Here is a 22,924-nt window from a genome sequence, read left to right as displayed (position 1 = left end):
CAATACATTACACTACAAGGAGATCGAGCGGGCACTTCTAACTAGCAGCTCCTGCGACAGCTTTTCCGACAGCGACTATAAACGTCTGTGCAGATTATTCTGGCCACGGTGTTAGACTTCTCCGTGTCAGTGCTGGCTGTCCACCGCCCCACAACCGTTATCTGTGACATGCAGTCTTACAATACAATACAATGCAATACATTACACTACAAGGAGATCGAGCGGGCACTTCTAACTAGCAGCTCCTGCGACAGCTTTTCCGGCAGCGACTATAAGCGTCTGTGCAGAAGATCCTGGCCACGGTGTCAGACTTCTCCGTGTCAGTGCTGGCTGTCCACCGCCCCACAACCCTTATCTGTGACATGCAGTCTTACAATACAATACAATGCAATACATTACACTACAAGGAGATCGAGCGGGCACTTCTAACTAGCAGCTCCTGCGACAGCTTTTCCGGCAGCGACTATAAGCGTCTGTGCAGAAGATCCTGGCCACGGTGTCAGACTTCTCCGTGTCAGTGCTGGCTGTCCACCGCCCCACACAACTTATCTGTGACATGCAGTCTTACAATACAATACAATGCAATACATTACACTACAAGGAGATCGAGCGGGCACTTCTAACTAGCAGCTCCTGCGACATCTTTTCCGGCAGCGACTATAAGCGTCTGTGCAGAAGATCCTGGCCACGGTGTCACACTTCTCCGTGTCAGTGCTGGCTGTCCACCGCCCCACACAACTTATCTGTGACATGCAGTCTTACAATACAATACTACAATGCAATACATTACACTACAAGGAGATCGAGCGGGCACTTCTAACTAGCAGCTCCTGCGACAGTTTTTCCGACAACGACTATAAGCGTCTGTGCAGATTATTCTGGCCACGGTGTTAGACTTCTCCGTGTCAGTGCTGGCTGTCCACCGCCCCACAACCGTTATCTGTGACATGCAGTCTTACAATACAATACAATGCAATACATTACACTACAAGGAGATCGAGCGGGCACTTCTAACTAGCAGCTCCTGCGACAGCTTTTCCGGCAGCGACTATAAGCGTCTGTGCAGAAGATCCTGGCCACGGTGTCAGACTTCTCCGTGTCAGTGCTGGCTGTCCACCGCCCCACACAACTTATCTGTGACATGCAGTCTTACAATAGAATACAATGCAATACATTACACTACAAGGAGATCGAGCGGGCACTTCTAACTAGCAGCTCCTGCGACATCTTTTCCGGCAGCGACTATAAGCGTCTGTGCAGAAGATCCTGGCCACGGTGTCACACTTCTCCGTGTCAGTGCTGGCTGTCCACCGCCCCACACAACTTATCTGTGACATGCAGTCTTACAATACAATACTACAATGCAATACATTACACTACAAGGAGATCGAGCGGGCACTTCTAACTAGCAGCTCCTGCGACAGTTTTTCCGACAACGACTATAAGCGTCTGTGCAGATTATTCTGGCCACGGTGTTAGACTTCTCCGTGTCAGTGCTGGCTGTCCACCGCCCCACAACCGTTATCTGTGACATGCAGTCTTACAATACAATACAATGCAATACATTACACTACAAGGAGATCGAGCGGGCACTTCTAACTAGCAGCTCCTGCGACATCTTTTCCGGCAGCGACTATAAGCGTCTGTGCAGAAGATCCTGGCCACGGTGTCACACTTCTCCGTGTCAGTGCTGGCTGTCCACCGCCCCACAACCGTTATCTGTGACATGCAGTCTTACAATACAATACAATGCAATACATTACACTACAAGGAGATCGAGCGGGCACTTCTAACTAGCAGCTCCTGCGACAGCTTTTCCGGCAGCGACTATAAGCGTCTGTGCAGATGATTCTGGCCACGGTGTCAGACTTCTCCGTGTCAGTGCTGGCTGTCCACCGCCCCACACAACTTATCTGTGACATGCAGTCTTACAATACAATACAATGCAATACATTACACTACAAGGAGATCGAGCGGGCACTTCTAACTAGCAGCTCCTGCGACAGCTTTTCCGGCAGCGACTATAAGCGTCTGTGCAGAAGATCCTGGCCACGGTGTCAGACTTCTCCGTGTCAGTGCTGGCTGTCCACCGCCCCACACAACTTATCTGTGACATGCAGTCTTACAATACAATACAATGCAATACATTACACTACAAGGAGATCGAGCGGGCACTTCTAACTAGCAGCTCCTGCGACAGTTTTTCCGACAGCGACTCTAAGCGTCTGTGCAGATTATTCTGGCCACGGTGTTAGACTTCTCCGTGTCAGTGCTGGCTGTCCACCGCCCCACAACCGTTATCTGTGACATGCAGTCTTACAATAAAATACAATGCAATACATTACACTACAAGGAGATCGAGCGGGCACTTCTAACTAGCAGCTCCTGCGACAGCTTTTCCGACAGCGACTATAAACGTCTGTGCAGATTATTCTGGCCACGGTGTTAGACTTCTCCGTGTCAGTGCTGGCTGTCCACCGCCCCACAACCGTTATCTGTGACATGCAGTCTTACAATACAATACAATGCAATACATTACACTACAAGGAGATCGAGCGGGCACTTCTAACTAGCAGCTCCTGCGACAGCTTTTCCGGCAGCGACTATAAGCGTCTGTGCAGAAGATCCTGGCCACGGTGTCAGACTTCTCCGTGTCAGTGCTGGCTGTCCACCGCCCCACAACCCTTATCTGTGACATGCAGTCTTACAATACAATACAATGCAATACATTACACTACAAGGAGATCGAGCGGGCACTTCTAACTAGCAGCTCCTGCGACAGCTTTTCCGGCAGCGACTATAAGCGTCTGTGCAGAAGATCCTGGCCACGGTGTCAGACTTCTCCGTGTCAGTGCTGGCTGTCCACCGCCCCACAACCCTTATCTGTGACATGCAGTCTTACAATACAATACAATGCAATACATTACACTACAAGGAGATCGAGCGGGCACTTCTAACTAGCAGCTCCTGCGACAGCTTTTCCGGCAGCGACTATAAGCGTCTGTGCAGAAGATCCTGGCCACGGTGTCAGACTTCTCCGTGTCAGTGCTGGCTGTCCACCGCCCCACACAACTTATCTGTGACATGCAGTCTTACAATACAATACAATGCAATACATTACACTACAAGGAGATCGAGCGGGCACTTCTAACTAGCAGCTCCTGCGACATCTTTTCCGGCAGCGACTATAAGCGTCTGTGCAGAAGATCCTGGCCACGGTGTCACACTTCTCCGTGTCAGTGCTGGCTGTCCACCGCCCCACACAACTTATCTGTGACATGCAGTCTTACAATACAATACTACAATGCAATACATTACACTACAAGGAGATCGAGCGGGCACTTCTAACTAGCAGCTCCTGCGACAGTTTTTCCGACAACGACTATAAGCGTCTGTGCAGATTATTCTGGCCACGGTGTTAGACTTCTCCGTGTCAGTGCTGGCTGTCCACCGCCCCACAACCGTTATCTGTGACATGCAGTCTTACAATACAATACAATGCAATACATTACACTACAAGGAGATCGAGCGGGCACTTCTAACTAGCAGCTCCTGCGACAGCTTTTCCGGCAGCGACTATAAGCGTCTGTGCAGATGATTCTGGCCACGGTGTCAGACTTCTCCGTGTCAGTGCTGGCTGTCCACCGCACCACACAACTTATCTGTGACATGCAGTCTTACAATACAATACAATGCAATACATTACACTACAAGGAGATCGAGCGGGCACTACTAACTAGCAGCTCCTGCAACAGCTTTTCCGGCAGCGACTATAAGCGTCTGTGCAGATTATTCTGGCCACGGTGTCAGACTTCTCCGTGTCAGTGCTGGCTGTCCACCGCCCCACAACCCTTATCTGTGACATGCAGTCTTACAATACAATACAATGCAATACATTACACTACAAGGAGATCGAGCGGGCACTACTAACTAGCAGCTCCTGCGACAGCTTTTCCGGCAGCGACTATAAGCGTCTGTGCAGATTATTCTGGCCACGGTGTCAGACTTCTCCGTGTCAGTGCTGGCTGTCCACCGCCCCACAACCCTTATCTGTGACATGCAGTCTTACATTACAATACAATGCAATACATTACACTACAAGGAGATCGAGCGGGCACTACTAACTAGCAGCTCCTGCGACAGCTTTTCCGGCAGCGACTATAAGCGTCTGTGCAGATTATTCTGGCCACGGTGTCAGACTTCTCCGTGTCAGTGCTGGCTGTCCACCGCCCCACAACCCTTATCTGTGACATGCAGTCTTACAATACAATACAATGCAATACATTACACTACAAGGAGATCGAGCGGGCACTACTAACTAGCAGCTCCTGCGACAGCTTTTCCGGCAGCGACTATAAGCGTCTGTGCAGATTATTCTGGCCACGGTGTCAGACTTCTCCGTGTCAGTGCTGGCTGTCCACCGCCCCACAACCCTTATCTGTGAAATGCAGTCTTACAATACAATACAATGCAATACATTACACTACAAGGAGATCGAGCGGGCACTACTAACTAGCAGCTCCTGCGACAGCTTTTCCGGCAGCGACTATAAGCGTCTGTGCAGATTATTCTGGCCACGGTGTCAGACTTCTCCGTGTCAGTGATGGCTGTCCACGCTGGCAACATTATGGAACTTGCCCGACAGTCTGTCGCCCCACCAGCTGTTTCATCAGCACCCGCTCCTGTCGCGTCTGTGGTTTCAACGCACTGTCCATCCACATGTGCATCCTCACCTTACGAGGAGACTTAAACAGCCTCCGGGAACTTGTCGCTTCCATGTTACCACAAACCGACCCAAATGGCAACCATGACTCGTGCTGTGATTCTTTCAGGCAGTTTCCAGATGAGCTTCCGCACTCGCGCCACGTGCCGCAACCAATAGCTCAAATGAGGTACTCGCTTTTGCTGGAACGGAGCTACCAGAGAGCGCTGCACAACCTCGTGTGCTTTGCCGGAAAATGACGACAGAGACCACTAATGACTACAAGCTGTCTCCTTCGCCACAATAAGTCGCCTGTTTTACATTACGGACACCAGCAGCAGAGTGAAGTTTCTTATGGACACAGGCCCCGAGGTGAGTGTCCTGCCCGCGAACTCTATCGGCCGCAACCTTTCCTCCATCTGCCTTCTTCAAACGGTGCACGCTATGAGCAGGTCTATGTACCGACTCGCGGCTTGTGTGCTACGACCTGAGCCGATCGTTCCGTCGGCTTTTCACCACCGCCAAAGTTAGCCATCTTATACTTGGAGCTGATATTATTTCCCACTCCGAAAGAAAACGCTTGACTCCTGCGCAGGCCTTTCACACAGAGATACTATTCGCCTCTACTCGGTTAGTTTTACTATTCGGGGGCCAGTTACATCACCATACCAGGTATGATCCCGGACTTTCTCTCTATCAGCGCCACACCAGCCAGACTGGACTAAGTCGGTTAAACACGACGTCGTCCATCGTATCTTCTTCACCAGCGACCATGCCACGCCATGCCGTCCCCTCCAGAAAAATTCGAAATTCACGTCAGGAGTTCTAGCACATGTTGTAGGTCGGAACTGCTCGCCTTTCACCGAGGAGCTTGTCAGTGCCCATGCGCATGGTTTCAAAAAAGCGTGGCGACTCGCGGCCTTCTTGAGATTACTGCGCCCTTAACTTGGCAACTCTTCTGGACCGCTAACTCCTACCCAAAATCAAAGGTTTCACGACAAACTTGCGTGGTGCAAGATATTCTCTAAGCTCAACCACGCGAAGGCATACCACCGAATTTTGGTAGCTAAAACAGACGTTCCAAAAATCGCCAATGTCACTTCTTTCGGGCTATTAGGAATCACCTGCAGGCCTTTCGGCATTAGAAACGCCGCATATGCTTTTGAAGGCATTATTTGCGTCATCCTTAGAAGCCTGCCATTCGTCCTCGCCTATGTGGACGACATCCTGATCGACAGTACTTCACCGTCCGAACACCCGCGACATGTATGCTTACTCTTCGAGCATTTCACCGAGCTTTGACTGATCACCAACGCAGCCAAATCCAAAATCAATATTCCGCACTTAGAGCATAGGTCATGTATTTGGCACCAGCGGTATCTGTCGACTTCTCTCGAAGGTCAAAGCCTCTATTGTGTTAGCACGGCCGGAATGGTCGCGACAGCTACGCTGCTTTCCGAGGCTTGTGAATTACCGGCTCTTCACACTGCAACGTGCCGCCATCGTTCAACCTCTAGCAAGGCTAACCCATACTAATTAGTCAGCTTCATCTTAACTTGGTTATTCCATTGCCGTCAACGCCGCCTTCATTATCATCAAGGAGGCCCTCCCGTCAGCAACCCTTCTGGTGCACTGGTGCACGGCGTAAACGTGACAAGTCGGAGCGGTGCTTCCGCGTGGTGACGTAGAGTTCAGCTAGACAAACGCAGAGCTAAAATTGCAATAACTCACTATATCCTGCTTCGCTGCTGGTGCAAATTTTCGGCAGCGGCGTAATCGTGAACAAGATTACGCCGCTGTTGAAAATTTGCACCAGCAGCTAAGCAGAATATGGTAATTGGCTTTTTGTTTTGTGGTTGAGCTGTGCACCACCAGCCGCGGCCACCAATCTGGCCGCTCACGTTTACGCCCCCGCTCAACCGGCAAACGCTCGCGCTTGGCGGAATACCGGACGCATTAAATGTTTCTAACTAGTAACCTGAACCCAAGCAGATCCACAGGGTAACTCGCCCAAGGTAAACACTTACGCCCGCCAACCACCACGCTCCGTATATATAGCTAAATAAGGAGTCTAGAAAAGACATAACAACTGCATAGAGGAGTCACGTGCAAATGACGTCAAGTCCTTCGTTTTATCACGAGCGGTGCAAATTTAGGAGCAGCAGGCGGACCTTCGATGTCAATTCCCTATGCGGAAAATTGATATAGTGGCTTGCACGAAACGACGATAGACTTTTAGTGGATTACTCTGTCGATCTAGCTCAACTTGATACTTTCGTTTAGTTTCCTCTTGAAAGACTGATGTGACTCGCTAGGCAGTCCGCAGGCGCAGCGCAACGATTTTCGCTGTTTTGTCGTTGAAATTCTTAAGGCCAATCAAAATAAGCTAATCGCCTGCAAGGAATATTTCGGTTCCGACGAAATACCTCAATTCTACCCCACAAAAAAAATTTGGGAACAGCACCAAACGCCGTCATGAGCCCAGGTGTCATAACCATCCTTGTTCACTTGCATGCTACAGTGTTGTCAGCGCAAGTAACGGATTATGGAGTTGCCAATAGCCTAGGCCCTGCAATGAAACCTTTGGACCGAGAAAGACGAAGTATCTCAAGGAGCAGCAGAAATACAAAATGGCGTTTGCCCAAGCAGGGGTTTGTGTCATCTGAGAATCGTCTCTGCATTGAAATTTTCAGATTTGTAGTTTGCTGGCGAAAGAGGTTTGTCGGCCCCGTGCCGCCAACTTCCCATCAGTTGGGCATCCTTCCCAGTGGCTGTAACTCCGGTAAATGCCGAGCACCGGGCCGGAGCTACAGCCGCGGTGTATGCTTGACTACTTCAACAAAGCTATGGTAAGAGTAAAATTCAAATAGCGCTAGACGACAGGACCAGAAAGAGGAGGAGACAAACACAGCGCCGTGTTTGTCTCCTCCTCTTTCTGGTCCTGTCGTCTAGCGCTGTTCGAATTTTATTGTTACCATGGAACACCAACTCGCCCAATCCGCTGCCCTTCTATGGTAAGAGAAGGGCCACCCAGAGACCTTCATAAATCTCTATAGGCGCCTTTTCGACATGAGAACACATAAAAACGACCAAGTACCAAGTCGTGGTACATCTATGCCCATTAGAAAAATACCGGTGGTGTTTGGCGAACCTGGAAGTCCAACTCAGGACTTACCGCAGATGAGGCGGTCATTCTACCATTCCATCACCGCTGCTCTAAGAATTATTGGCATGAAACTGTGTCGAAGGAGGCTCAGTAGCGCTTCTACATGTGATTGTACCAGCAGTTCTAGCTTGAGGCGCCAAGAACCAGAGCTCGACTTTCGTTCCAAAGCGATGGCAGTTGCTATACCGCTGCCGGTGTCTTCTTCACTACAATCCCCGCGGATAGAAAGACAAATAATCCTGGTGACTCGGCCAATGACACGATACAACGACGACCACGATGGCAGTATCACTGGCTTGACTATGTACTTGACGAGCAATGTATATGTACACTCGGTGATTTCGTACAGTTATTAGTACTTTAAGGTGAGTTCAGCAGACCACCGTGAAAGTTGGAGCCACACGAGAGAGTCAACGACGAAGTTCTCCTTAGAGGTTGTAAAGAGAGAGACCCAGCTAACGAGACTCTTCCAAATTCGCTTCCAAATTCACTTCAATTTCGCCGTATGTACGCTCCCAAATTCACTCCTCGAAAGGAGGATGAATTTGGAAGAGTACAGCTGCTACGGTAGCATTGTTAAATTTAGAAGGTGGGTTTCACGTACCATATGAAGTAAAACGCTGACAAAAAGCCAGCAGGTTATATGAGTGGCACTATCATAGGTGTACGCGAAGTCGTGAAAGACGTCGTCCCACTTGTAATGTTCCGATGCAACGTTCATTTTGAGCACGTTCCGTTAGGACGTTATCTTGGTAGGGCTTACGGCTAAACAATGAAATTTTCCTTACCTCAGTAAGGAAGCCTTCATTGCGGTGAGGCTACCTTGTGTCACTCTGAAACCTTCCTTACTGAGGGGCCCTCGGTAAAGGCTTCCTTGGTGCTTCCTCAGCATAAGGTTCCTCCAAAGCTACCTTCATGCGTCCTTACGCCGCTCCTGGCCCTGAACGAGCGCTTCACATCACTGCTTAACCACGTGACGTTTGCTCGCGCATGCGCGCTGTCGCCCACCTGCGGAGAAGCGCGAGCACGGTACGTCTTGCCAGGCATGTTCGTTTCAGTCACGCGTGCGGCATGAAAGCGTTGCTAGGCGTTGCTAGGCGTTGCACGACGCCGGCGTGCCAGCGTTGATGGAGCACATCAAGTTTTGCACTGCAATGCGCTACTTTTCTAAAGTTTAGTAAACAAAACTAGATGAAAGCGTACACGCTTCTCTATATTAGCTCTTCAATTTAAAGATTGTGCGACGATACAACATTTTTTATTGAATAATGGCGTTTGCGTAAAGGTTTTAATTGATAATCTCGAACCCAGGCATGCGGCAACCGCTCCTTACGTGAGGACGGGTGAAGGGAGCTTTCAAAGTACGCTTGCTTCCTCCATCGGTCCTTCGCTGTAAGGAGGCCTCACGTAAGGTTAGGAAGCGCTGCGATGTTGCGATGGGTTGCGATGTGCCTTAGTGTTGCGATGAATAATGCGGCACGCTGTGAGAAACTCTTGGATAACATTGGACACGAGGAGAAGGCCTCGTTATCTGACCAGCTGTCGCGGTGCGCCGTTATGCGATGTCGCGAACAAAAGCCACAGACAATACGGCCATATGGCTTGAAATTTTAGGTGGCTGACTGCCACAATTTTTCACTGACTTCCGACATCAGTACATGGGAATCACCTACAGTAGTCGATGCCAACATGGCCGAAAGGACATGCAGGGCATAGCAAAGGCTGCAATGTTCCGAGCTTGTGAGAAGACGACTTGCGGTGTTGACACACTGAGCTAGAGCCTATGCATTTTGCAAAATTATGTGTACAGCATTTGCCAAAAGTACACGCGCTACTGCGCACCTTCCCCACGCATGTCGTTTGGCTGTGTGGTACGGTTCACGTCACTCTCTTGACACTTCTGACCACTGGATGATGACCGAGAGAGATCTTCTTATGACTCAGGACGCTGGAACTTATACCAGAGAGACTTCCTTAAACAGCCTGGAGTCGCAGGCAATGTAGCTCGTGTACTTTTGATACAGAGTGACGAATAATGCCACGCCATGCAGTAATAGTGCTGGCGGAATCGCTTGTAGGTTTTTGGGACGCCAGCATGAACTTCTTGTGGGTCAGCGTGACCATATTGCTCAAATGGCGAGGCGTGACTAGCAGCCATTACGGATCGTCTGGCTTCTATAGTTCCTGCGGTACGGAGGTGACTCGTAGAGCGAAATGGACGTCGCAGCAACCAATGTCCAAGATCCACGTAACCGTTGCGGAACCGATGAGAACGTCCACAAGAGGAGCATTTCTCTGTACCGGAACCATGTCAGTGAAAGTCCAGCAGCTAGGACATAACGTAAATGATTAGGCTTCACGCCGAATATATTATGCTTGCAGAGTGCGTTCTTGTTCGTATTTCATTCCGCGGGTTATATCATGTTGAAGCCAGGCACGTGGAAAGTTCAAAAAATAACTCGGAAATATATGGTAAATTCACTGTAAAGACGTCTTAATATGCCGAAATTAGAAGAATTAAACGCAACTGTGCCGCTTATGAAGTTTGTACCACAATCTACTTGCAGGGCTTGTTGGAGGACCCCTGGCACACAGATTCACCGCACGGCCAGTCTTGATTGCGGGTTCGGCACTGTCGAGCATCGGCGCAATGCTGAGCTTTTTCGCCACGGACATTGACATCATGAAAATAACAATTGGCGTCATACACGGTGAGACATTGCATGCGTTGTGCCCGGTTTTTCATAGTTAGGGAAACAAAGGGAACTAGCAGCATTGAGGGTAGGAGCATTGAGCACTACGACATAGAGCTCTGTCACTATTTCTCTTTTTTGTAGTAGTATGCGTACACTCTAAATATTAAACACGAATAGAATACTCGATGCTGTACGATTGGTGTTATACTGGATATTTCGGTATACGAAGTCCAGCGGAACGAGAAATCCATGTGGTGAGTGCTCCGCGTGAATATGCGGCAAGCGAGCCTAGGTTGACGCACAGAGGCACCAATTACTTAGAAAACGCATGGAGTGGTTGTCACGATCCACCCGGGTTCATGAACAAAGGAGGGCTTGAGGCACCCTCCGTTAGACGGACGCTCCGCAGCGTGGTGGTGATGAACGATGACTGACCGCCGAGCAGCTGTGCTCGTCGGTGTTTATTGCGGTGCGGTGACCAATGTTGCCTACAGAGACTGGCAGGCCACCGAGCCTGGCGGGCCAACGAACATTATGCCAGAGGGGGCGTCACATGCTTGTTACACCCCCTTACCCCCAGTTTGTCGACATCAAACGTCCAAGTTCAAAGTGCGAGGCTATGCCTCCGCCCTAGCCGGGTCGACGGTGCCTGCTACCCAGGCGAGTAACGGTCCGGTAGGCCTCCGCCGTCGAGTACTCCGCCTGGGCACCGGTACTGACGGACCGAGTGTGGCAACGCCGGGTGCTGCCTGAGACAGCCTCGCTCCATCCGGAGGATCCGCAGTGGTCGGCCTTGTGAGTAGTGACGGGCTCGAGACCGGCCCAACGGGCGCCGCACCACTGGCAACACTTGCCGCCTCCGCGGTGGGCGGTGTTCCGCTGGAAGCGACTGGTGCTGCCGCTAGTCCTCCGGAGGGCTGGAACTCGGAAGTGGCAGTCGAGAGTGCTGGCCAGGTCACGAGGCGAGGCCTAACATGGTCGGCGTGTCTGTGCCACGTGGCCCCGTCAGGCATGCGGACGAGCAGCGATGAGGCACTGGCAGGAGACACCACCTGTCCGGCGGACCAGGGTGGGCCAGGACGGAAGTTTCTGGCGAAAACTGGAGCTCCCGACTCCGGCGAACGCCAGGGACGGCACCCTCGGTCAGCAGCCAGCTTATGCTTCAGCTGCTTCAGGAGCACTGTGGATCGGAGGTCCGGATGCACCACGTTCGATGGTGTCTTGACGATCCGACCGAGCAGGAGCTCACAGGGGGCACGGCCAGTGACACCGTCGGCCGTGGTCCGGTATTACAACAGTATCTGGGCAATCTGCGTCCGGAAATCCCCAGTCTGGCTCTTCTTGAGCTTGTCCTTGATGGTTTGCACCACCCGCTCGGCTGCACCGTTTGAAGCAGGATGGTACGGCGGAACCATCATCCGGCGGTTTCCCTTCTCCGTCAGCCAGGGCAGGTATTCTGTGCTGGGGAAAGCAGGACCATTGTCGGACACGATGACGTCCGGCAACCCCTAGGCGGCGAAGACCTGTCGTAGCGCTGCAATGGTCACGTCTGCTGATGGAGTGCTGACAGGTAGAACATCCACCCACTTCGAAAAGGCGTCCACCACTACCAGGAATTAATGGCCCTTGAAGGGTCCTCCAAAATCCACATGTAGCCAGGACCAGGGTCTCTGTGGGAACGGCCAGGGGGTGATTTCCACATGACGTGAGGCCCACTGATGCTCCTGGCAGATTTGGCAGCTCTGCACCATGTGAGCAAATGTCCTGGTCAAGGCTAGGCCACCAAACATGAGACCGGGCCACCATCTTGGTCTTTTTCATGCCAGGATGACCCACATGCAGCAACTGCAGAACCCTGGACCGGAGATGTTGTGGTTTCACCACCCTGGAGCCCCACAGTAGGCAGCCCTGCTGCAAGCTCAGCTCCGCGGCCTTGTGGCTATGGGCCTGCTGAACCAATTCCTCCCCACGGGACACGACCTTGACCACCTGAGACAGGACTGGGTCTCGGCTGGTCGCTTGTGATACCGCAGATCTGGAGAGCACCACCGGGTACACGTGCTCCAGCATAAACCCTTCAGCAAGTTCTGGAACAGCATCAGGCACCTCTGGCAGGGGCAGGAGGCTCAGGGCATCAGCAGGTCCCTGGTTCTTTCCCGGACGGTAAACCAGCTGGTAACTGTAAGCTTCCAGCTTCAAGGCCCACCGTACCTCTCTAGGCGAAGCCTGCACAGGAACGGCCTTGTCAGGCCCCAGCAGCCCCAACAGCGGATTGTGGTCTGTGACCGCCTCGAACTTCCGGCCCCACAGATACTGATGGAAGCGTTCGACACCGAACATGAGGGCCAAGCCTTCTTTGTCCAGCTGGCTGTAGCGTTGCTCTTCAGCATGAAGCCGACGAGAAGCAAACGACACAGGGCGTTCCTGGCCATCTTTGTCCCAGTGTGCCAAGACGGCTCCCACGCCGTACGGCGACGCATCTATGGTCAGGACGACAGGCTTGGCAGGATCGAAGTGTACTAGCACTGGAGCTTTGGTAATTAGCTCCTTGCTATGCTGGAAAGCGCGGTCCTGCTCCTCCTTCCAAACCCATTGCTGACCATATCAAAGCAGAAGATGGAGCGGCTGTAGATGCTCCGACAGGTTCGGCAGGAAACTCCTGTAAAAGTTGATGAGGCCGAGGTAGCTCTGAAGCTCCTTCTGGGGATTAGGCGCCTTGAGCACAGCATCAACCTTGCGGGGAGCCGGGGCTAGGTCAGCCTGGGAAATGACATGTCCCAATTACTCAACACTGGGGGCCAGGAAAATGCACTTTTCCAGCTTGAGCTTGAAGACGGCGTCCTGCAGCCGTGCCAGGACCCTGTGCAGGTTTTCCAGGTGGTCCCTGTCGTCGCTGCCAGTGACCAGGATGTCATCCAAGTACACCTACAACGCCACGTGCCTCATGCCCCTGAAGAGGTTATCCATCTCCCTCTGAAATATGACTGGAGTTGAGGCCATGCCAAAGGGTAAGCACGTGTACTGGTAGAGCCCCAAAGTTGTCGATATTGTGACATACTTCCGGGAGGCATCCTCAAGCACCAGTTGCCGGTAAGCATCTCTGAGGTCGAGCTTGGTGAACTTCTGTGCACCGGACAACGCTGACCAGAGATCTTCAATCCGGGGCAACGGGCACTTCTCGGCGGTAGCGACGTGGTTGATGGTAGCCTTGAAATCCCCGCAGATCCTTACACTGCCATCTCGCTTGAGGACTGGTACGATGGGAGCGGCCCATCCAGACGTCTTGACGGGCACCATGATGCCCTCTCGCTGTAACCGTCGCAGTTCCTGGGTGACCCCTTCCTTCAGAATGAACGGCAGTGGGCGAGGCTTGAAAAAACGTGGCCGAACTCCCTCAGGTACATAGATGCCAGCCGTCGGGCAAGCGAATGTGCCCACCCCTGGCTGGAACAGGGACTTGAACTCGGTGAGGAGGCTGGGGACGTCTTTCACCACATGCAGGCTGGCTTCCTCGTACTCTGGCAGACAAACGCCCAGTGCATGAATCCAGTTTTGGCCCAGCAGCGTCGGCGACGACCCCTTGATTAAGTAAATGAGAAGGGTTGCCTATAACGACAGAAAGTTGAGCTAGTCGGTAAGGATTCATTATTCATTGCATTTTGCCTCCCTGTCGCCAAAGCGAACGCCGACCTGTGCCTGACCTTGGACCTGGGAAAGCTGCCCGACGTAGCTGCGCAGCATTACGCCGGAAGCCTCGACAGACACGCCGGGAAGGTACGCTTGAACCGTTTCCCGGCCATGACAGACACGCTAATCCATACGGTCAGCATGTACGGCGGCACAGACGAAGGTACAAGGCCTGTGTGCCACATGCCGAAAATCGACGAGTCCTCGGCCACGCCGTGGAGCCTGGCTGCGGAAGAACTTGAGCCTACTACCGCACGCCCCCGCCACGTACCCTTGCGACGGCTGCCCTGGTCGCGGGCTTGTGTGGTACCTGGGCTTGAACCAGGCTGCTGCTACTGCTTTCCGTTGTTCGTCCTACCCCTTCGGCATACCCGTGCCAGGTGCCGAGCTTTCCCGCACGTGATGCATTGTGCTTGAGATAATTGGCACTTTGAGGGGGAGTGGGCACCACCACAGCGACCGCAGGTACTGCCCTTTGTCGCCAACTTGTTGGCTGCCGCATCCGCCGCCGACGGCGTGGGACGATCCGTGGGTACTCGTCGCCAGTGTCACGATGCGCCCGGGTTCGTGAACAAGGGAGGGCTGAGGCACCCTCCGTTAGACGGACGCTCCGCAGCGTGGTAATGATGAACGATGGCTGACCGCTGAGCAGCTGAGTGCTCGTTGGTGTTTATTGCGGTGCGGGGACCAATGTTGCCTACCGAGCCTGGCGGGCCAACGAAGATTATGCCCGAGGGGGCGTCACATGCTTCTTACAGTGGCTAACTTTCACTTCATAACTTTGGGTCCTTTAATATGAACGCCTCGCCTTTGCACAGCTTGCAAGCTTCTTTCCTCGATTGTAAGAGTTGGGGTCGGGTGCGTAAAAAGGGTAGCAGGCCCATGCCGTAGTTGAACTTAAAATCTAAGAAGCTAGGTCGTAGGCCGGAGGGTTGGGTACCGGAAGTTGAGCCTTGCATTAGAATTCATACTAGGGGAGGGTCGGTGATCCCAAAGTTGAAGCAATCAGGGTCCTGGGTTTTGTACTTGAAGAGAATGGATCGAACATTAGAACCATTTAGCGTATTACCAAGAAGACGGAGGAGGCGATAAGACTTATAAGAAGGAACTCTAATAGGCATAGGGGTTAAGGAGAAGAAGGTGCGATGCGCTTAGTTCACGCATTTATTATGTGTCATTTCTCGTATGTGGCAGCTATGCTAAATTGGAATAGGGGGGAGAAAAATAAATTCGAAGCATTAATCAGAAAAGCCGTCAAGGCTGCGCTTGGTCTGCCTATGACTACGTCAAACGATATGTTGTTACGACTCGGTTTGCATAATACTTTCGATGAAATTGCCGAGGCTCAGCGTACTGCACAGAGGGAGCGGTTGCTAGGTACACCAGCGGGTAGGTATATCTTAGAGTCAATTGAAGAATCGGTGGCTGTGTCGCACGATAGGGCGCCCCTACACGAGTTGAACGTGAACGTTAGGGCAAATATCATGGTTCGTCCGTTTCCGCGGAATGTGCACCCCGTGCACAATGTAGGGAGGCGGGTCGCGAGAGCTAGGGCTTTGTTGCGAGAGGCAAATGATCAGGAGGAGGAGTCTGCTTTTGTTGACGCCGCATGGATTAATGGTAAAAATGCTTATTCGGTGGTGGTGGTAGATGGCAAAGGGAGCGTTAGAAATGCTGCTTCCATTTATACCAAAGAACCGGGGGTTGCCGAACAGGTGGCTATTGCTCTAGCACTAATTGATTCAAGAAGAATTTTGGTGTTTAGTGACTCGCGATCTGCGATTAAAGCCTTCTCGAGAGGACTTGTTGCGGAACCGGCTAACAGACTGCTGCAGGGTAGGGATATCACTTCGCATACAGTTACTTGGTTCCCGGCGCACATGGGGACAGTGGAGGGAGCCCCGCGTAACCTCAACGAGGTGGCGCACAGGGAGGCACGAGGATTAGTGTGCCGTGTACTCCCTGAAGGGGCTGGATCTCCCGCTCCTGAGTACAGGGACCAGCTGTTAACCTACAACGAAATCACGAAGCACTATTACCTAGGGCGCAGGGCATTCCCCCTGCCACATTCTAAATTAAATAGGCCACAGGCGGTTACATTAAGGCTTCTGCAGATACGTACGTACCCTAACCCGGTCATCATGAACAAAATTAATCCGGACTGCGGGGTTTCACTCCATTGTAGTAAGTGTGGGGGTTTGCTCGATTTAGAACACATGCTTTGGCGCTGCTTGGCGTTGGCCGGCGATGGTTCTCGAGGTGAACAGTGGTGGCAGCGGATGCTGCACAGTGAAGTGCTGGCGGACCAACTCAGGGCTGTCCAGAGGGCCCGTGTGACGGCAGAGGGGCTCGGCCTCTCTGTGCCGACGTGGGAGCGGCCCGCATCAGTCCCAGACTGATCCCTCAGGACCTAAATAAAGTTATTCATACCATACCATGCCGTCGTCCGACTCATCCATGCTAAGGACGTTGCGAAGACAGGAACTTGTTATCATCGAGAAAGCGAACTACTGTGTTTATTAACAATATCTACATGAAGAGTGGAGAACCTTACAACACATCAGTCTAGCATGACTGAAAAATCAAAGCACACCGAGGAGCCGAGAACGGCTGCTTAAAACCCCTTCTGCCCTCCCTAGATCTCTAGGCCAGGGAAACTGCCGTCCAACATTCGTCTAATCGAAGCGTCCAACGTTGTCGAACGACCCTTTGAGGGCGAGGGTTCACACGTTCACTCCTGTACCTTTGTTTCACTGAAAAAATGAGTGGGGCCTAGTAGACAGGGGTTGTCCCGCTTGACTCAAGCTGGCACGTCGTGGTTCCTGAGCTGACCCCGCAGTTAGCTGCCGCGTCTGTCAAACGACCATGAAGGTTACCGGGGGCAGTGAGAAACGCCTTAGAACACCTTTTCCCAATGGCCCATGAATACGACAGCGAACCAGCTAACAATACTCAGTCCGCCAAACGTATCTCGCCTTGGTGTCGCTGCAAGTCCGTCCGAGGAGCGCGCATTGTTGGCTTCAGGAAGCGATTTGTCGCAGCAGGCTCGAAGAGGTTAGAAGGTCACTACCCCCGTTGGACGATCGTAACGGCTCCTCCATGGTCTGGAAAATCTCGACTGACTAGAGCTAATAACCGCTGGGCAGGAAGAGAATGGCGGGTGGCAAGGGTTGGCAGCAACCTTGGTTGGCAGCAACCAACTGCGAAATACTGACATACACTCCAAAACATCTCACAATAACAGGCAGCAGCAAAGCGAACCCCATAACACGGCTCTGCGTAGAGCTGAAATATTTTGCATCTCGCTTTAGACCCGCCAGGCTTCAAAGAAAAGAAGAGTGCAGAAACAACAAATACTGCCTTTCGCTATGCAAATTTCAAGGCAATTTCGTGCCGGCAAAGTTAGCAATCATGGATGGAGTCCTGCTCAGTGAAAGAGGATCGTCTTGGTTTAACAAACACACACACACACACACACACACAAATTAGGCGGGATATCTATAAACACAGAGCGAATTTCAATTTAGCCTGCTCAAGCCATTCGCATTGCTATGCAACTTTCCCCTTTTATAACTAACGGATAATTTGTACTGTTGAAGGGTGAGGCTGCATCGGACCAAGCGGCCATATTTTGTGACATTTAATTAAGCCATGTCAGAAGACAGTGGTCGGTCTCAAAGATGAATCTCGCTCCAAAGAAGTAACACAACTTCTGGGCTGCCCAAAGCGAATAGGCACATTCCTTCTCTAAAGCGCTTAGGCTTCTTCTCTTACAGTTAGTTTACGGTTGGCATAGAGAATAGGATGTTTCACATCATCATCGCCGACCTGACAAGCACCACGTGACCATTCCCCTGTCGCTTGCGTCGCACTGAACTGTGCATTCCCTTGTATAGTCTCTCGAGCGAATCCCACAAACTAATAACGTTTTCAACCCTCGGAAAGCGTTCTCTTTGTTTTGATCCCAGTACACGTTACTCGGCGCTTCCTTTCGGAGTGCATCCGTTAAAGGAATGTCTAATTGCGAATAACTCGGGATGTACCGTTTATAGAACCCAACAATTCCCAGAAATGAACGAATGTCTATTTTCGTGCGTGGTTGTAAAAAATTGCCCATCGTAGCTGTTTTCAGCTCCGCCGGCCGTCTCGTGATCTGGCCGACAACATGACCCAGATAAATAACCTGCGAGCGGCCAAACCTACGTTTTTCCGCCTTCATCCATAATCCTGCTTCCCTCTACCGCAACAACACCTGCTTGAGGTGCGATACGTGCTGTTTTCAGCTGTCAGAAAAAATTGCGACATCATCAAAATACGGCAATGCAAACTCCTGCAAGTATTTTAGGACGATACCATACATTTAGAGAACCTTAGATGGCGCGTTCATAAGCCCGATGCTCAGAACGAGAGGGCGAGAAGGTGCCTATAGGTGCGATAAATGCGGCATATATCGGCTGGCAATTTCTGAAAGGGGAACTTGCCAGTAACCCCGCACGAGATATAGAGTCGAAATGTATTTAGCAGCGCTCTTTCGATTCGTTCCTCAATGTTGGGCATCGGGCACAACTGATCCCTGGTGATGGCATTACACTTCCTGTAGTCAACACACGTGCAAGGTTCGTTATCAGGGGTTTCCACAAGTACTAGCGGTGACGTGTAGTCACTCTCAGTATGCTCAATAACTCCCAGCTCTAGCATTCGCCTCGGCCTCTATAATATTTCTCTGTCGTGGAGACACCCTGCAAGGCTTTGATCTTACGGGTTCGGTAAATGTCAGCTCTATTTCATGCGTTATTAGTTCGGTTCTACCTGGCTGATTGCTGAATCTATTGTGATATTCTCCTAGCTGATCTAGCCCCTCGGGTATAAAAGCGTCCGTGCTTCTACCAGGCTGATTTCAGAACTGGGGGTTGCCGTTAACTCATTAAACTCGGTTAATGTAATCCGGCTCTTTGATGGTAAAGTTAACGACTCCGCCCTACTCCACGTACGGCTTCATCAAATCGCAGTGGTATATTCTCACCTCCTTCCTGTGACCAGGAATAGCTAGTATTATATAGAAAGCTTGTGCAACATTTTAACAGGTCCGTCCCAGTGAACATGAAGCTTGTTCTTTCTTGAAGGTTTGAGGACCATTACCTGGTCCCCAGCTTTAAATGTTCGAAGCCTCGCATTCCTATCGTAATAGAGCTTGGCGTTCTTTTGTGTCACGCCCATGTTCTTTTCGACTAGTTCTTGGGTTGCACTTAGCCATTCCAGCAGATTTAGCACGTATTCTACCACTGCTTGACTCTGTCCTGTTTCCTCCCACATTTCACTCGATATTCTCACAATGGGGAATGCAGCGTCCTCCCACACACTATTTCTCCTGGCGAGAACCCCGTAGCCTCACGAAGAACTGTTCGCAAAGCAAATGAAGTAGCCGTACGACAATCCTCCTAGTCCTCTTTGTGCTCGTAACAGAGTGCCCGCAAAACTCGCTTAAGCGCTGCATGCCACCTCTCTACACGACTTGACTGAGGGCGATAGACTGCAGTGTGTATCAACTTATCCAGCACTTTTTTAAGAATATGGAAGTCAGTGAGCTGGTGAATACTGACCCTTGATCCGCCTGAAATTCGGCTGGAAGCCTGACTTGGGCGAATGCTGTCAAAAGCATTCGTAGACACACTTTTAACAGCCTTCGCCTACTACTTCGGTGGAGCTGAATTCTTTCAGAGGGATTGCCTCCGGAAACTTCGTAGCCGGACACAGCATGGTAAACAGGTACCTGTAACCCGACTTTGTCTTTGGTAGAGGCCCTACCGTGTCTATCACAAGTCGTCTGAAATGTCCTGATGTTGAGGGCACTGCCTTTAGAGGAGCTTTCCATGTTTATCCTGGTTTACCCGAGCGATGGCAGGCGTCACGTGATCTCACAAAGTTTTCTGCGCCTTTGAAACAGCCAGGCATGTAGTATTTTATAAGCAATCTTTCTTTCGATTTGTTTATGCCTAGGTGGCCAGACCACCACTTCTATGACGCGGACAGAAAAGGTCCGCCCTTTACTTTTTAGGTACAACTAACTGATCCAGAATCTTGCCCTTTCGGCATCTGTAGTGCCGATATAACAAACCCCCTTTCTCGTGCATTGTCACGTTTCGCCTAGCAATGCCTTATTTAGCTATTTCATGTAATTCAGCTAGACTGAGGTCATTCTTTTGCTTGGCTGCCAGTGACTCTCTGTCCACGCGTAAGAGGTGGTCAAAGTTCTTTGAGGCCGGTGGTAATAATGACCCTGTCTCGCTTGCGAATGCGTCAGCTGGCTCTCCCTGCAGGCGTGAATTTTGACAAATATCATGCGATACGCTCTCGCTGAGCTGGTCAGGTGGCAGCATTTCCTCAACCGCTCTTTCATCTCTCGAGCCTAGCTCAGTTTCTGTTGCCAAGGCTACCTATTTTGCTGCTTCTGCTGGAGCGGCTTTTGCAATTTCAGCTGAAAGTGACGCGATTTGTCGAGCTTGGGATCGCGCCAACGCCTGTACTACGCCTGCTCCAAATGTTAGCCCTTTCTCACGTAGTAACTAATCTGACCGATTCGAAAAAATGTACGGGTACTGCTGCGACAAGAATTTAGAAACTGAAGCCTAGGTCACGAGCTCCCCGAACGGCCCACTGATTTCGGCTTTCGCCATCGGCAGACACGAGCTGTGTTGCCGCCACGGCACTGTCCCGTAGCACCTGGCAGCAACCGATCGGTCTAAAAGGTTTGAATTCCTTTTTTTGTTCTTTTTGTTTGGTTTCGCCATTTCACTTCTCCTCGCTCTTTTCTAACGTCCTTTACGGCACGCCTACATGCTCCGGTCGTGTCGTCTGCGATCCATTCCTGAACGGAAATTGCGCGTTCCATTTCGACCCTCCCAATGTCCGTCCTCGGCGTTCAGCTTTCTGCGCATTGCGTGCTCTTCGGCTTATTCGGCCGCCCTTTCCACAATGTTTACGTTTCCTCTGTCTGGCACCCGCAACCTTGCAGAGTGTGGGATGCTTTTGTAAAACTGCTCTAGACACATACATTGAATAATCATGTCATTGCTTTCGTACGCTTCCGCGCTTTTCAACCACTTGACTAGGTTTAGCCTTAATTTATATGCAAACTCTGGATATCCCTCGCTATCCTTCTTACCCGTGAATTTTTTAGGCTTGCATCGCAGCTCAAGAAGACAAAAGGGAAGGTGGAAGGGGTAATGAAAAGGAACGGAGAACTGAGTTTATTACCCCTTCCATCTTCCCTTTTGCTCGTTCTGAGCTGCGCCATAAGCCTAAAGAAGTCATAACATGCCAACTCGCCTAAACTGCCACGCTTCTTACCCGTGCTTTGAAACATTTGCCGAAAAGCTAGGGCGGAAAGGCGATACTTCTTCAAAAGGCTGGCCTTAACCTTCGCATAATACATACTTTAGCAAACAGCGCAAATAACTATTGTGAACATCACATAATCATATGCATCTTGGGCACCGAGTCTGGCGATTACTTCAGCAGCTCCACACTGCAACATAGACCGCAACCTCTGTGGCCTTGTGCTCGAAGCGAACTTCATGTTCTCGCAAATACTTTCAAAGTTTCTTAGGAATAACGCTATGTCATTCCCGACCTTCAATGGCTTGAACAGCCTGTCCATGCGTTATGAGTCTGCCTCAGTTGATCGTTCCACAACCCCTTCACTCGCTCGAGGCAACTCCAAACTTTTACTTTCAGGGTCAAGTTGCATTTTCCCTAACTCGTTGTCTTATTCGCTTTCCTATCTGTCCTGTTCTTCTTTCTTTCTCTGTCTGTCCCATTCTTCTCTCTCTCTGTCCCATTTCTCTCTTTTCCTAAAGACTTTTAACCCTATTTAAATGTCCTCCTCACTGGCCTGTTCGTAAATCACCTTTATTATTTACGATTTCATCATTTCCTTGTGCACTTCTAGGCCCAATTCCTCCCCGATGACCACCAATTCGTCTCTCAGCAGTGTTCTCAAATTCATGAGTGATGCTTTACTGCCTTGGTCCTGCTCGCTAAACATAACTAGGTAAACAAAACAAAACTAACAATGAACAATCCAGCTTCCCTACTGTTCTAAACTGAACAACCACAAAATGAAGCCTAGAGAGTCAAAGCAAAAACCAAGCACTCACCGCAGACACAGCACCACGTGGCAAAGTCCGTCTCACCGCTGCCAGCCAGTTGTAAGAGTTGAGGTCGGTCATGTAAAAAGGGGTAGCTGGGCCCATGCCGTCGTTCGACTCATCCACGCCAAGAACGTTGTTGAAGTGAGGAACTTGCTGTCATTTAGAACGAGGATCGAGTGCTGGGTTTATTTACAATATTTACATGAAGAGTGGCAAACGTTACAACACATCAATCTAGCATGACTGGGAAAACGAAGGACACCGAAGAGCCGAGAACGGCTGCTTAAAACCCCCTCTGTTCTCCCTAGATCTCTAAGGCAGGGAAACTGCCGTCCAACCTGCGTTCAATCTGGGCGTCCAAAGTTGTCGCCTGTGAGGGCGAGGGTTCACACTCCTTCCCGCACCTTTGTTTCACTGAAACCATAGAAAAGAGTGGGGCCTCGTAGACAGGGCCTCGCGTCCTGGTTCCTGAGATGACTTCGCAGTTGGCTGCCGCGTCTGTCAAACGACCATGACGGTTACT

At 51.0% G+C, this 22,924-nt stretch overlaps 1 protein-coding gene across 2 annotated transcripts in view; it reads left to right on the top strand.

Moving 5' to 3' along the window:
* The window catches only part of LOC126536072 (monocarboxylate transporter 12-like), a 225,900-nt gene that overhangs the window by 122,905 nt on the left and 80,071 nt on the right, over positions 1–22,924 (top strand). For both annotated transcript variants that reach the window (XM_050182963.3, XM_055072667.2), the window contains exon 4: positions 10,436–10,579. In XM_050182963.3, the coding sequence (XP_050038920.1) occupies positions 10,436–10,579 (144 nt within the window). The remainder of the gene's footprint in view (positions 1–10,435; positions 10,580–22,924) is intronic.

Source organism: Dermacentor andersoni, chromosome 3, assembly GCF_023375885.2.
Source record: "Dermacentor andersoni chromosome 3, qqDerAnde1_hic_scaffold, whole genome shotgun sequence".
Classification (NCBI taxonomy): Eukaryota; Metazoa; Arthropoda; class Arachnida; order Ixodida; family Ixodidae; genus Dermacentor; species Dermacentor andersoni.
The sequence above is the reverse complement of the archived record's forward strand: the minus strand, read 5'-3'. Positions and strand labels throughout refer to the sequence as shown.